Genomic DNA, 15,325 nt, shown 5'->3' with positions numbered 1-15,325 from the left:
GCTCTTAATTAAGGAGTGGATTCCTCCTGATCATCAATCTTTATGGAAAACCTGTTGGTCTGCCATGTTTATAATATTGTAGCTGAGAAAATAAAAATTAACATATAACAAAACGGTTTGGGAGAGCCTGATTCTAGCAGAGTCACTGCCAGGATATGTGTTAATACCCAAATCATCTGCACTTTTAAATTTCCTCATTTCCCTTTAGTAGCTGCACAAGAAATCCCTCTATGCTACTTATGACAGATGGGGAGAAATTTTAACCAGTTACTTTGAAACTCTTTCAAAGGAAATGAAAAATGGACAGAATGGGGCCAAGCTTAAGATTCTCAGAGGGCCTCACAGGTCCAAAAAGTCTCTAAATAAAAGGAAATATTTTCTATCTGTATTTCCAAGTGCTATCATGAAGTGTTTTCTGAAAAGCTGCAATAACTAAACTATAATCCTCCTAAATGTTGTCTGCATTGAAATGTGAATAATGATATATCTAATAATTAACATACTTAGCACTTTTTCAACACAAAGCTAAAAGAAATCTGTGAAATAAAAAAGAAGCCAATTGTGAAGAAAACACCTCTTAAGTCCTATTAATGCTCCAAGCTTGGGGAGGGGGGCCTGGTGAAGACTGTCAAAGACACTCTTTTCACAAGATTCAAACCACTATGAATAAAATGCTCCTTTCTGGTTTTGGAACTATAAAACATGTTCTTTCAAAAACAGTATTGTATTCAGCAGAATATTTCCCTTCAATTAATTAATGGCTTTCTTGCTTTCTCTGTTTGGCACTGATGTATTTGCAGTATTTGAAAATAAAATGCTACAAGAAAATGAATACAAAGCATTTTAAATTACTAAGAGTCCCACTTAATAAAATAATCTGATTAAATAAATTATTTTGTTCCAAAATTTCCAACCAAGTTTGAAATAAGAAATTTTTTTTCTAATTCCAGGTTATAATACACTGTAAGAAAAATAAGAATAACTTGATTAAAATCGAACTCATAAAATAGGAAAAACAATAGAGTATGTGCCTATCAGGAAAAAAATGATAACCTATCTTCAGGGAAATGTCTCCTCTGGATCTAGTATACTAATTACAATATCAGGATTTCTGTTACCAGAAATAATGGATATAGAATTTTCAAATTACTTATCATATTTCCAAATTGATTATTCTGCTACTTTTCAATGACCAGTGTAAATAATCATGAAATACTTTTTTCTTTAATAGGTCTGCAGATGGCTTCAGTTTACTAAACTTCGGCATTTTTTTTTTTTTTGCTTAATCATCAGATTGTTTTCCTAATTTACCCAATCTGAAGACTTTGCAATAATGGCATTGAGTTATTTATTCATTTAAGAGACATCAACTTAGTCACTAATATGCACCAGATTGTTCTATTTCCCAAGAGAGTCATGCTGTGGCTAAAATTTGCAAACTGTTCAACACGAGGACTAAAGTAGGGCACCCAATCTGGACTGGAGTGGAAATCAAGGAAGGCTTTATAAGAAGATGGCAACTATACGGAGTCTCTAAAGGCCTGTAGGAGTCAGCCAGTTGAAGAAGGGGATTGAGTGCAAAGTCATAGTGCAAAGCCACGGTGTCCACAGTGCAGCAGGCTTTATGTTCTTGGATTTCAACACAGCCTAGTATAGGTGATGCAAATAAAGGAGTTAAAACTTCATCACAGAGGTCAGGCCACGGATGGCTTACATTTGGCAAATTAGGAAAACAAATTAATCCTGATAGCAACAGGGAGCTGTTGAAGTATCTTAGAGGTAATGCTATAATAAGATTTGTTTTGTGCAAATTACTTTAGCTGGTTTGGAGAATGGAGTCAATGGGCAAAGATGTAAACTTATAAAGTAGTGTCTATTTGTCTCCTCCAGTAAACTGTAAACTCCTGAGAGCAAGATTTCACTGTTAAAGTACCTGATGCTCACTGAATAGCCAATAGAAGACATGAATGAAGGCACAGATAAGAAAGAGACAGTATAGAGAGACTGAATGAAAAATTCTTGGAACAATCAAGACAGGAAATTATGCAGACATAAATTCAGGCTAGCAGCAATAGGAATGGAGAAAAGTGAACAAAAATGAAGGACATTGATGGGGTAGACTCAACAGATGGATAGCTTGTTTCATGAAGTTTTAGAAACCGGAAGGAGACACAAGTTTGGAGTGAAGTTGAGGACTCCTGTTTTGTACACTTTGATTTGAAAGTCTCCATAGACTTCAATGTCAAGATCTCCAGCAGACAACAGGATATATCTGGAGCTCCGACAAGAGGTCAGTAATAGGGGAGTCTTCAGTAAATTGGGGGTTATAAAAATGGTAGAAGTGAATGAGTTATCTTATACAGAAAGAGTTTACAGAGTGAACACAGTCAAAAGCAATGTAGAGACCTCCAGAGAATACCATTTTAACGGCTAAGTAATGAAGAGGTACTCAAGAAGCTCTGCCTCTAATCTATGAAAATAGTGAGTAATGGACAACCAAACCCTTGGAATCAAGGACTTCAGGAATATATAAGGGTAAAAGCAAAAATGAATTAATCTAGTGCAATTCCTTCATGATGGAGAGGTGATGTGACTTTTCCAGAGTGACCAACTCTGAGAACTTGCAAAGTAGTAGCTGCTAATAACTAGTATCTCGGTTTCTTACTTCACACAATTTGGAGGTAAGAAGAAATGAACTCTGATATACCTTATAGCAGTATTATTTATGATTCTAATTAAGTTCAATTGTTTGTTCATTCAGGACAAGTACACAAACCAAAGAGCAGACTTCACCTTTTTAAACAACAGGGCCAAGAAAACGAGAGAATAAATGAGCCTGAAATTTCAGAGTCTTGCTGCCATGCTGAACAAATGGGGAAATACAGCTTGTTCATTTCTACTCAGTGATGTTAATGATTCTGTTAAATTGACTTCCTTGAAGGAAAATTACTGTTAATAACCTTAATTTCCTTCTAGTCTCTTCCCCCAGGTACCTGACATTTTAAATAAAATATTTTTATAAAATATTAAAATCAAAGAAATTAGATCTATCTTAGGAATCCAACTCCATGCTGAGAGACTTTATGAATCCCTTCTGTCTGTCCTATCTATAAGCCTACATTTTTGGTTAAACAGATAAACACATAACATTTCCAATTCTACGCATTTCCCAAGAAGCATAAAGCATAATCCATTCCAAAGGGAACTAAAAAAAAAAAATTTTAATGTTACTCTAAGGCCACCACCAATTTTATTGATACCAGCCATGTGGTATTGTAGAAAATTCCCAATTTCAATTTCAATTTAATCACTGTAGATGCAGTTTTATTTTCTTTGTCCACAAAACCAGACCATAAGCTTTCTACCCTGGACTGACCGCTCAACCATGCAAACCTCTGTTCTGGAGGGCAAGTGGGTGGGGGTCTGCCACTGGCCTTCCCAGACCCATTCACTTACCTTTTCCACCCTCTTCCTCCTCTCTCCTGCCCTCTGGCTTCTGTCTGGGTTCGGCTAATGGATGACACTAGCCAGCGTTTAGGAGACAGGCAGAGAGTGAGGAAGGTATATATATTCCCCTCTGTCTCCCTGGAGGGATATTACAGGCAGACGGGGTCCCTCTAGAAAGGGATACAGCTCTTGTCAGCCTTTCTTGCCCCTTCCTTAGAGTAGGACTAACTCCCCGTCACTGCTGGGTCTTTCTTTAGCACTCACCCTGATTGTATTCCCTACACCTGCCCACACCTTCCCAAAGGTTCCTTTAACAAGCCCTCCTCAAAGGACTTGACGTGCACATGCCATCTGTTCCCCAGCAGGGCCCTGAACGACACAGGTTGAAAGAGTGACCAGGTGGTGCCCTCCACTGTGCTTTCACAGACATTATCAAAGGAAATTGTCTGTAAACTGTGAAACACCATAACATTTCCATGAGCAAAACCTAGCACAGACTTTCTTGAATATGCAAGGTTTCAATGCCAGGGAAATATGACTGTCCCACCATATTTCTACAATTCACAGTGTGTTGTAAAAATAAACATGCAGAAGGCATACAATCAGAATCTGAATGTCACTGCCAACCAAACCAGAATTTTTCTTAAAAAATGAATATCTGGAGAAACAGATGAAAGGACTAAATCCATCTTTGGGAAACAGAAACAGTATTTCACTTTACTGTCATTTATCTAATCAAGACTCACCAACCCTGACTGAGTCTCAGTCTTTCAAGGAATGTGGTAAAATTCACAAATAATTTACTTCATATCATTCATAACAATTACAGTTATCAAAGTAGTCCCTTTTGAACACAGTTAGGAATCAATCAGTGACCTAGATTTCCTGCACTATTTCTCCCAATATCTCTTTAAAGGAAAACATGGTGTAGCGGCCAGGCGTGGTGGCTCACACCTGTAATCCCAGCACTTTGGGAGGCTGAGGCGGGCGGATCACTTGAGGTCAGGAGTTCGAGACTAGCGTGACCAACATGGTGAAACCCCATCTCTACTAAAAATACAAAAATTAGCCGGGCTTGGTGGTGCACACCTGTAATCCCAGCTACTCGGGAGGCTGAGGCAGGAGAATCGCTTGAACCAGGGAGGCAGAGGTTGCAGTGAGCCGAGATCGCACCACTGCGCTCCAGCCTGGGCAACAGAGTGACGTTCCATCTCAAAAAAAGAAAGAAAAGAAGGGAAAAGAAGAGGAAAAGAAAAGAAAAGAATGAAAAGAAGGTGTAGTTTCTAATTTATATAGTCCTTTATCTACATATCATTTCGAAAAAACATAGCCAGGCCAGACGCAGTGGCTCACACCTGTAATCCCGACACTTTGGAAGGCTGAGGTGGGAGGACTGCTTGAGCCTAGGAGTTCAACACCAGCCTGGATAACATAGCGAGACCCTGTCTCTACAAAAACAGAAAAAAATAGCCAGGCGTGGTAGTGTGCACCTCTGGTCCCAGCTACTCGAGAGTCTGAGGCAGGAATATCGCTTGAGCCCTGAAGATGAGGCTGCAGTGAGCCATAATGGCATCACTACACTCTAGCCTGAGGGATGGAGCAAGGCCCTGTCTCAAAAATAAATATAAAAAAATAAGAGTCACGGATATTAAATTCAAGTATCCATTAAATAAAACTCATTAAATAGCATTATCTCCTAATCTTCTCATTCTTTAAGTAAAAAGTAAAAGAGAGTCTTAAATAACTAGTTATTTGAAAACCTAAAGCTACAAACACACCTGGATAGGATTTTTCAGCAATGAAATTAATTTTCCCAGGCCAGTATCAATGTCTGATCTGTCTGTGTTGGCTGTGGACCACCTCACTTCTCTAACAATAGATTAAAGGGTGCTTATGGACATGTCCCTGCTGGGAAGGGTCTAGAGTTTCACAGCTCACCAAATTGATTAGAAAACAGATTTTCAACTCTGATTCTACAAGATACGTCTTTCTTAAAGAGTTTTTACATTAGCCCCTTAACTGATCAATTTGTTTTGATTAAGAATTGTATTTTCGAGGGATTTTAAGGACATGGTCTGTTTCTAAAATCACTTCCTGGTATGCCATATACAAGTGAAATCTAACTGAATCAGTAAAGCGACGTGACAATGTGGGACATGCTGCAATTAGAGGCTATGTTCAGCTGCATAATCAGAGGTTCCACAAATTTCATGGAGACCTTTTTTAAAGGCAGTTCATCAGTGCTCTGTCAAAATTTGAAGTGTGCATAGGCTTTTGACCAAATAGTTCCATTTCTAGAAATTTAGCTACAAAAAAAAATTCTCACACATGTGCACAAAGACCTACGAACAAAGATCTTGAATCCTTCAGTTTGCAATATGTCCACAGAAGAACGGTTAAATAAAGCACAGTACATCCATACTACCAAATTTTATGCAATGTTAGAAAGAACAAGATAACTAACATATTGACATGGAAAGCTCTCCATGATATATAGTTAAGGGGACAAAAGCAAGTCAGTCACAGAAAAAAATGTATACAATATGATCCAGTATATGTAATAAGAAAATGACATGTATATATACTTATACATGTAAATGTACAGAAAAAAAGGAGGGAAAGAGGCATTCTAAACTATTGGCAATGACTGTATCTGGGAATGGGTGTAGGTGGAAAAGGGTACTTTGCATTTTGCTTCCATATTTCTGCATTATCACTTCAATTGGAACATATTAATGTATTACTTACATCATTTTAAAAAACCAATGAAAACAAAAAAATTAAAAGAAATCCCAGAGAGGGCTTTGGTGATTTGTCCAACAATAGCATCTTGGCAGATATGAGAGAAACACATCCCGAAGGAATTGCATTTTCATTTGATCCAGTGTGGTCTCTCATTTAAAAGCAACATGGAAAATGAGGGCTGTTAAGCGGACTGCATCTTGAAACACTAGTCTGCAGGAACAGGTCTGTATTCTATATTTCAGGACAAATACAGCTACTACCAAATAGCAGGGGAGACATCTTGTGACTGGTTAGAGTTCAAATCAGTGAGGCAGGCAAGAGAACCTCTGTGTCTCCATAAATGAAGTCACGTATTTCTGTACACTTGGGTGTTCTTATTTTTTATTTATTTATTTTTTGAGACAGAGTCTCACTCTGTCACCCAGGCTGAAGTGCAGTTGTGTGATCTTGGCTCACTGCAGCCTCTGCCTCCAAGGTTCGAGCAGTTCTCCTGCCTTAGCCTCCCGAGTAGCCGGGATTACAGGCACCTGCCACCACACCCGGCTAATTTTTGTATTTTTAGTAGAGACGGGGTTTTGCCATGTTGGCCAGGCTAGTCTCAAACTCCTGACTTCAAGTGACCCACCCGCCTCGGGCTCCCAAAGTGCTGGGATTACAGGTGTGAGCCATCGCGCCCGGCCGGTGTTCTTATTTTAAAGGAGCACCAAGAAACAGGAGAAAAAAACATGTCCTTCCCCCCTCAACTTTGTATATTTGCCAACAGCTTGGAAAAATAGGGTATAGGGAGAGAATAAACAAGCAGAAATTCAGAATCTGAAATCTATTTACAACGGAAATAAATGGCCATAACAACCTTTATAAGAAATTTTACAGCCAAAAAAATTGAAGGGCAAAACAAAAACTATTGACATTTTCTAGTACACGGTGTTTCCAAGCACTTACAGTTAACAAAAGGCTCAACATGGGAGCTCCTGGGTCAAACCACAAACGTGCTTTGTTTGGCCACACCATGGGCTGACAGGTTTGTTTTCTATTTTAATTATTTCCAAACATTTTAAAATAAGAAGACTCCAAATAAATCTGGATTTCATGCTTCTCTTGAAAATGTAGAGGCACTGGTAATCCTGAGCCCTAGGCCCACCTGGCAGAAACCTGTCAGACCCGAGTGGTAGCTGCTCCATGGGAAGGGGCACAATTGGGCCCCTGGATGGGAGCAAGCCTCACCACTCCCTAAGGTCTCTGACACCTGGTCAGCCACACTTGGGCCTTTCGCTTACCTGGCCCTTAGAGGAATCAGAGTACACCACACCCTCACTAAAACCATGAAGAACTTCACCAGGTAAAAACCGGCCTTCCAGAAAACTAAAACTATTTGTTTAGGCTACCACAAAGTAGCATTTAGTATTCTCCCTATCTCGGATTTCTGGCATGCAACTGCAGAAACAGAAGTACCTAGGATTAGATAAGAATGCATTGTTTTATCCTCAATTTCTTATTCCAATTCCATATTCACAGCAGGATTGTCAGAAGTTTTGTCATATCTCAGCCTAGTCACTTAAAATAATTATCACAAAACTTGTTATGGTAACAAGTCTTTCTGCAGCATGTACCAGCTTAATGACAGGTAATACACAATATGGTGGTTAGCAGTTGGAGTTCTGATGTCAGCCTACCTGAGTTTCAGTCTCAATTCTAACTTTAACTTCCTGGGATGATTAACTTAACATCTCCTAACCTCAGTTTCCCCAAGTATAAACTGGAGATGCTATTAGGACACATCCAAAAAGGCTGTCAGAAGGATTAAATAAAGTGGCACATTTTAACTGCTCAACAAATGTCTGTTGTTTTATTTTGTTGTTGTTAATTATAATACTACGTAAAGCAGAGAAGTTGAGTACTCTCTGAGAAACTCCATGGAAAAACAAGAGCTATGATGACTGCCCCTGAACACCAGAGACCCCTAATTCTTCTAGTGGAGGCCTTTCTCCCTCCAGGCCTAAATGGCTTAATATGTTTTGTTTTGCTTTGTTTTGTTTTGTTTAAAAAAAAAAAAAAAAAAAAAAAGCCTAGCTGGGAGACAGATACCCTGGGGACAGCATCTGACTCACTGAATTATATTCCGAAACACCAAAGTCACAGAAATTTGAAGCTATTAGGACTGAGTTAATATTAGTTCCCTCTGTCCGAATGCAGTCACTGGGCTTGGCAAGTCCAAAGGAAGATCTGGTACTTCATGGTGGTCCTGTGGGGTGACTGAAACTTTCTGTACTTGCAGAGTGGCAAAGTAAGTGTCCCTTGTAAGTTTTATAGGAATTTTCTCAGGCTGCTTTGTATGGATAAGGTCAATGCCATCTACCCCTATGAAGGAGAACAAGATGAGAGCCATAATACTAGTAGTACCATTAGGAGACGGGGCAGTAGCACTTGTTAAACATGCTTTAATTGTTCAGGAGCATAAGAAAGGCAATGTATCTTAAAGTAATGATTTTCCTGGCCCAAGGGTGTTTCTGTAGCTACAGGTGGAATTTCCCAAACCTTGGCACACCCAAAGATCCTGGGATCCTTTGAGCACCTGTAGTAACTGCAGTAACAGTACCCTGTATCATTCACAGTACAGCACCAAGCACTTTTGCCCCATAGGGTTATTCTCCTCATTTTACAGATAGGGCAACTGAGGCTCAGAGTGAATGCCCAGGGTCACACAGCTAAAAGAGGGCATCTGTCAGCATTCAAGCTAAAACAGGGCATTTGTCAGGAATTCAGTGCCTGATTCCAATGCCTGAAGATTTCAGCAACCACTGCTCAACACAAACCCACCGTGAAAACACCCACCCAGCTAGCTGCCTCTGGGAGGAAGCATTTCTCGAGCACATGGTCTTCACCTTGTGTGGGTCATGAATGACCTTCGCAATATGGTAAATCTTAAAGACCCTTCTCAGCATGATATTTTCTTTTTATTATTATTTTTTAATAGACTGTCACTCTGTCACCCAGGCTGGAGTGCACTGATGCGATCTCAGCTTACTATAACCTTGAACTCTTGGGCTCAAGCGATCCTCCTGCTTCAGCCTTCCAAGTAGCTAGGATTACAGGCATGTGCACCACACTCAGCTAATTTTTTTATTGGTTTTTTTGCGTAAATTGATCTTATTGTGTTACCTAGGCTGGTCTCAAACTCCTGGCCTCAAGTAATCCTCCTACCTCAGCCTTCCAAAGTGCTGGGATTAGAGGTGTGAGCCAGCATGCCTGGCCTAGCATAATATGTTTAAATATATAAAATTAAATACCTAAAAGTACAACGGAAATCAATCTCATTGAAATATAATTATCAAAATAACTCTTTAAAGGGATATGTGAAGTAATACATGTGTTTCTCTTCAACCCACTAAATGCCAAGCTCTAGTAGTAGCTCTAACACCTGCCCCAATTATCACCTGGAAGTAAGTGAATATAAAGATGTAATTCATTTGCCAGCTACATTCGTGGACCCACCAAACTGCATCCTTGGCCCTAAAATGAAGAACCCCTGTTCTAGAGAAGAAAGGGAGGTGTCAAATGTAAAATCAGGGGTCTGTGGTCTCTGCTCTCTGGATGAGCTGCTTACAATTAATTATTTCAAGTTGCTTTTTTCTTCCTGTTTCTAAGGAAATGGCTACTTCAATTCACTCATGTCTGGGAGCCAAAGACATGCTTTAATTGTTCGGGAGGACAAGAAGGGCAATGTATCTTAAAGCAATGATTTGCCTGGCCCAAGGGTATTTCCGTAGCTAGCGGTGGAATTTCCCAGCCCTAGGCACACCAAAAGATCCTTTGAGCTTTGAAGGAGAATCCCAGGAAAGGGGAGAAGTTAACACTATCTTATGGTCACATGGTGTGTGACATTCTGATTGAAGGTTTCATAAGTAGTGAGTGAGAGAGGTGTTCAGAGAAAAACCTTCTGATTTATGTCCATTTCAACTATTTTTATTTAATAAAGGAAAGGAAAAGTAGACGAAGTTCATGCAGAGAAAATAAAAACTCTGCTGGTCATTCATTCCCTGGAACATAAGGATCTCCTAGCTGAGATTTGAAAGGTAGAGGATTATTACTTTCATCTCCTCTAGAAACTTGGGTTATGCCTTCAGCATAAAAAAGCATCCAAAGTCGTGAGCTTCCACCCAGACTCTTTCCACCCTTCCACCCAGAAAATGGGGTTTGGGAGCAGTTGTTGCAATGGAGTGAAGTGGGCCTTGCAAATAAAAGTTATTCCAGGGTGATATTTTCAAAGCAAGCTTAATTCCAACCAAGACAATGTAAACGTCACACTCATCCACTCAGTAATGCATATTCACCCAGGTCTGCCTCCACTGGCAAGGAAGTAAGCTCATTTTTATATTTGGTTAGCTAAAGAATCACAGCCTAGGAACATGTAAAACCTTTATATCATTCTAAGGCATAACTAGATAAATAATATTGCAATTTGAGAAAGTATTTCTACTTTAAAGGGTGAGGCTTTATCAAAAGCAAAACTATTAAACAAACAGATACTAAGGAATAGAAGAAAGAGCTACAGAAGTTTATCCATTTTCCCAATATGAGAGAGAAATAGGAAAATGTGGAATGGACAGCACTGAGAATTAAGCAGTGTCCTTGCAAACACAGTTCACATCTGAAAACCAACAGCAAAACCACAGAAAGTCACTGCTGCCTCCCACCAGTGATGAAAAGCTGTATTTATTTCCCAACAGGCAGATAAGTCTCCTTGACAGACACTAATATGGCCTACACATTCATATATTACGAGGTGAAAAGCAACTATTTTAAAAACTTCAATCTGGACATAAAATACCAACTGTGATCATTAAAGCATCTCCATTAGTCCTTGACCTAATTTTGCATATCAAATACAGAAGTTCTTGGTTTTACAGGGACTCACTGTGGTAGACAGTTTCTTAAAAGACCTGGGTCGGCGGTGCTAATCAACATGCTGTTTCACCCTTACTTTATAAGTGATCACAAACAATAATTTAGTCACAGCCTGCTAAATAATTCTAAGTTTCAAAGAAAATTTATACTTCCCCAAAAATAGTTTACTATTAAGTGTGGAGAGCATGAGAAATCCAAAATCTTTCTTACATTACCTAAGTGCCCTAATCCGAAAAGATAAAATTTACTCTCAAGATTTCAAAATAAAAAATCAAACTCAGCTGATTACTAATTTTTTTTAATAATCTGCAAAATTTTTTCATTAATTCTGTTATTTGAGTTTGCCAGCTACATCTGAAAAACTGGGGATGAAAATTCAGACACTAAACTCAGAAGCTAATTCCACTTATATTGTTACATCCTTTCACAAATTAGCATGCTAATGTGATCATAAGGAAAACAGCACAGCAGCCCTGAAGCTCACTTTCACCTCAATTTTACTTAGAAGGTGGGGTAAAGATGAATACCAGGCAAGCATATCAATTCTTAATAAATCAAACCCCAAAATGAAGTTAGTGGTATCTTAGGAAAATAACATGTTCACTGAAATTGCCAAATATAACTGTCCCATGTTGCCAAAGTCAGCAATATACATTAATCTAAAGACAGTTGTGTATAATCTTGGGAAAGGCAAACTAGCTGTGCTACGGGCACTGAATGGACTCTGCTGTGGTTGAAATAGTTCGGAGGTGATACAAATTTTTAAAATCTTTTTCTGCAAAAGGTTTTTGGTAACCTGTAACACTTTTTCAACTACCGTATTTCTTTATCTCATAAGGCAAAAATACACCGCCTCACGATTCCCGGACATGTAAGCAGTTTAACATCACTCAAATTTTCAGGCATACAAATATAAAACTTCCAATAGAGTATTTTAGAACAAAGCTTTCTGCGTGGGTATGCATTTGCAAAATAAAGGTAGAATTATTCCAACAGATTTAAGTGTGCACCCAGTGATCAAATGGAGTCAGAAATTCTGTTTTGACAGTTACTTGTAGAACAGCATTTTCAACAGCGATTAATTCAGAGCTGGGTAGTAATATCATCAAAACTAAATCAAAACTAAGTTCCAACTGTTGAGTAATAATATAGTTGGAAGGAAGTGTAGTCCATAAGCTAATACATGGTACCTTTAGATATGTTATAATACGTCACATTCAAAAGGTTACTCGTCTGGCAGCAAGTCTTACGTTCATAAAAGTGCCAATAAAAATGTTTTGAAATTTCAAAAAGTGATTTTTTATGAAAACAGGTGTTCTCCAAAGATGGCAATCATTTATTAAACTACTACAGTTCAAAAGGAAGAAGATATAATAGATCAATATACCAGCTGAGAATCATGCAAGACTGTCCTATGAAAAACAGCATTCTGGATTACATAACACAGATAGTGAGGGATTACACCACATGCCCCTGCTGAGCTAGACTTTTGATCTTCTGTATGATTCTATAACTGAGGCCATTCAAATTTGAAGAGTATAAAATATGAGGGTCTCAGTTCAACCACACGTTTCTGAAAACAGCCGTCTTGAAAACAATAAAAGAATAAAGTTAAAATTTTACCTCCCCCCGCAACACACACACAATTTTTCTATTCTGAAAAACACAGTTGTTCAGATACTTTCTTAACCTCCTTGGAGCCTCCCCAGGTAAAGTCACCAGTTGCTTTTCCTGGTCATGTTTACATTATAAATCTGATTTCTCTTTAAGGGGAAATTCAATATCATTTAAAAATGATACATAGCTGCCTATGTTTGAATAACATTATTGCCAGACAAAAAGAATTATTAAACAGCTATCTCCACATACCTATAACTTAAATATATAGACCACTAAGTATTACATATATGGAAAAAAAAAACACCTTTCCTGAATATTCTGGCCAAAATTAAATTTCAAATACATGTTCTAGAACAATAGCTAGAATCACTACAGAACTTAAGAGGGAAAAAAGTTGGAAGAGTAGGGTCATCTTTCAGATATGTCCATATTTATGGAAACTATAGTGGGCAGTTGTATTTCTCTCTAGGAAAATGCTAGTTTTATGATTCTAGATAAAATTGCACTTAAACACACTTGGAAATTAGAGAATTCCATATTTCCATACTTCGATTCAGTACCATATACGAAGTCTACACTCAGAAGTATTGTACTACACAGAGTCTAATTGGTTAAAGCAAAAGCAACTTTAAAATTCTGAAAATAAGGATTTCCTTCACTAACAGGCTTTTAGGAGGCCCGAACCCTGCCCCCAATGAGTGCTAAGCCTGTCAGGGTTGTTTTAAGTGGAAACGGTCAATCATTTCTATGATTTCCCCAGAAGAGGCAAGAAGATCCACACGCATACACATTTACATGCGTTGCACGGTGCCAACTATTTCCAACCAAAATAATCATATACACGTCGAGCCGAGCTATTTCTAGCCCAGAAGAGGGTGAACGTCTGGAGAGAGTCTGAGGAAACCCAGCAGGCGATGACTACAGGGGAAGGGGGATGGCGTCTGGGTCCCCTGCCTCCCGCGCGCACAGGGCGCCTGGCACCCGGCACCTGCACGGGGTCCCCGCTGGGCATCCGGGTGCGCGCGCGCGCGTCCGGGACGCACCCGCGGAAAGCAAACAAGCACTGCGGGCCAGGGCGGGCGGGAGCATCCTCGGGCGGGACCCGAAATGCCTTTTCCTACCTGTCACTTTGCCTGGAGCTGCTGCCGGGGATGCGGCGACTGCCGCTGCCTGGAGACCCAGTGTGTACGCGCGTGTGTGTGCGCGCCCGTGTGTGCGTGTGCGTGTGTGTGTCTGTGTGTGAGATCTTGTTGGCGGTGCAGCTCACTTACTGCTCCCGGCGCGGCGCCACCACCCCCTCCTCGCCATAAAGAGCCGCCGCCAAGCCCCCTCCTGGCGCACCCCAGTCCCGCCCTCCCGCCTTCCTCCGCCCTCCCTCTCCGGCCTCCCCGCCTCCCCGTCTCCCAGCCGCGCGGTCCTTACCTCAGTTGAGGGCGGGGGTCTCCGCTGTGGCTCCCCAGCGAGCCCACGGGGCAGCGCCGACCCGCCCGCCCACCGCCGGGCCCTGCGCGTCCCCTTCTCCGGGCCCCGCCGCCCCTCAGCGGCCCGCCGCTCCCTCCTCCACTGCCCCCGAGCCTCCCTCCTCGTTCTCGCCTCCCGGCTCCAGAGCCCGAGCTGTCGCCTCGCAGCCCCAACCTGCCCAGGCTACGGAGCATGCCCAGTGCGGCGCGCCCGGGCTGGGCTGGGGGTGGGCAGGGACCGGGCCGGCCGCCCAGTTGCCGCGAGCCCGCGGGGCGAGGAGGGGGCGCCAACTGGGTCGGGGGCGCAGCCTCGCGAGCCGGGGGCAGAGCAGCCGAGGCAGGTGGTGGGCAGCGCCAAGAGGAGGTGGGTGGGGCGTCCAGGGAAGCCGGCCCGCGGCGCGCTCCTCTGGGGTCTCCCTGGCGGCTCCCCGCGGCATGTGCCCCATGCCCAGGGGTCGGGGGTGCACGGGATGGCGCTGGGCGCAGAACCCAGGGAGCGGGGGCAGAAGAGCGGCACCCTCCTCGGATGGGAGACCCGCAGCCCGCCGTGGGCCGTGTGGAGGGGCTCAGGACTGGCCAGAACGGGGCCCCCAAAGCCGTTGGCTGGGTGGGGGACGTGCTGATTTGTTTATATTCGGTTTCATAAACCCATACAGCGCTTACAATGCGTCCTGCAGTGTTCTAAATGCTTTTTATTCGTTTAATCCCTAAAACAATCTTCCAAAGAGTACTACTGCCTCTTTTTATTTCGCGGGTCTTACACAGAGCCGCAGAATTAAGTGGTTCCAAAAAGTCTTCCCACAAGTGCAACCTCAGACATGCAAACCCCCCAGACTTTGGTCCCTGGGATGCTGGGGCGCTGCTCCAGCCAGTTCCTGGCTTTCCCCGGCCCTACAACGGCCCCCAGGTGCCTCCGAGTCACACTCACACCCAGGCCCTAATGGTGTTCGGTCTGGCATCCTTGTGTGGACCCTCACAACGTGCTGCTCCCGGACTCCGGAGGGCTCCCTCCTCCCCACTCCGCCTCCTCCTTCTCCTGGCCGGCGGCCACCAAAACCCGGAGACGTGGCACCTGCACAATGGGGACTGGGGCCATGCTCGCAGCTGCACTAGGCATGCTCAGCCGCCTGAGCCGGTCCGGCTGGCCA

The 15,325-nt window shown here is 42.0% G+C and overlaps 1 protein-coding gene across 11 annotated transcripts in view; it reads right to left on the bottom strand.

The window, feature by feature from the left end:
- The window catches only part of PLCB4 (phospholipase C beta 4), a 411,667-nt gene extending 397,205 nt beyond the window's left edge, over nt 1-14,462 (bottom strand). For 4 of the 11 annotated variants that reach the window (XM_054541581.2, XM_063720671.1, XM_054541582.2 and 1 more), the window contains exon 1: nt 13,839-14,026. Coding sequence is in view for 3 of the 11 variants with exons in the window: in XM_063720670.1 (XP_063576740.1) it covers nt 14,140-14,372 (233 nt within the window). In the remaining 8 variants the exon portion in view is untranslated. Of the gene's footprint in view, nt 1-13,838; nt 14,027-14,139 lie in introns of those variants that run through there. The other 7 variants (XM_063720672.1, XM_024238971.3, XM_063720670.1 and 4 more) reach the window with 6 other exon arrangements.
- Nucleotides 14,463-15,325: the final 863 nt, after the last annotated feature.

This window comes from Pongo abelii, chromosome 21 (genome assembly GCF_028885655.2).
Source record: "Pongo abelii isolate AG06213 chromosome 21, NHGRI_mPonAbe1-v2.0_pri, whole genome shotgun sequence".
Classification (NCBI taxonomy): Eukaryota; Metazoa; Chordata; class Mammalia; order Primates; family Hominidae; genus Pongo; species Pongo abelii.
This window is presented reverse-complemented; position numbering and strand designations above follow the sequence as displayed.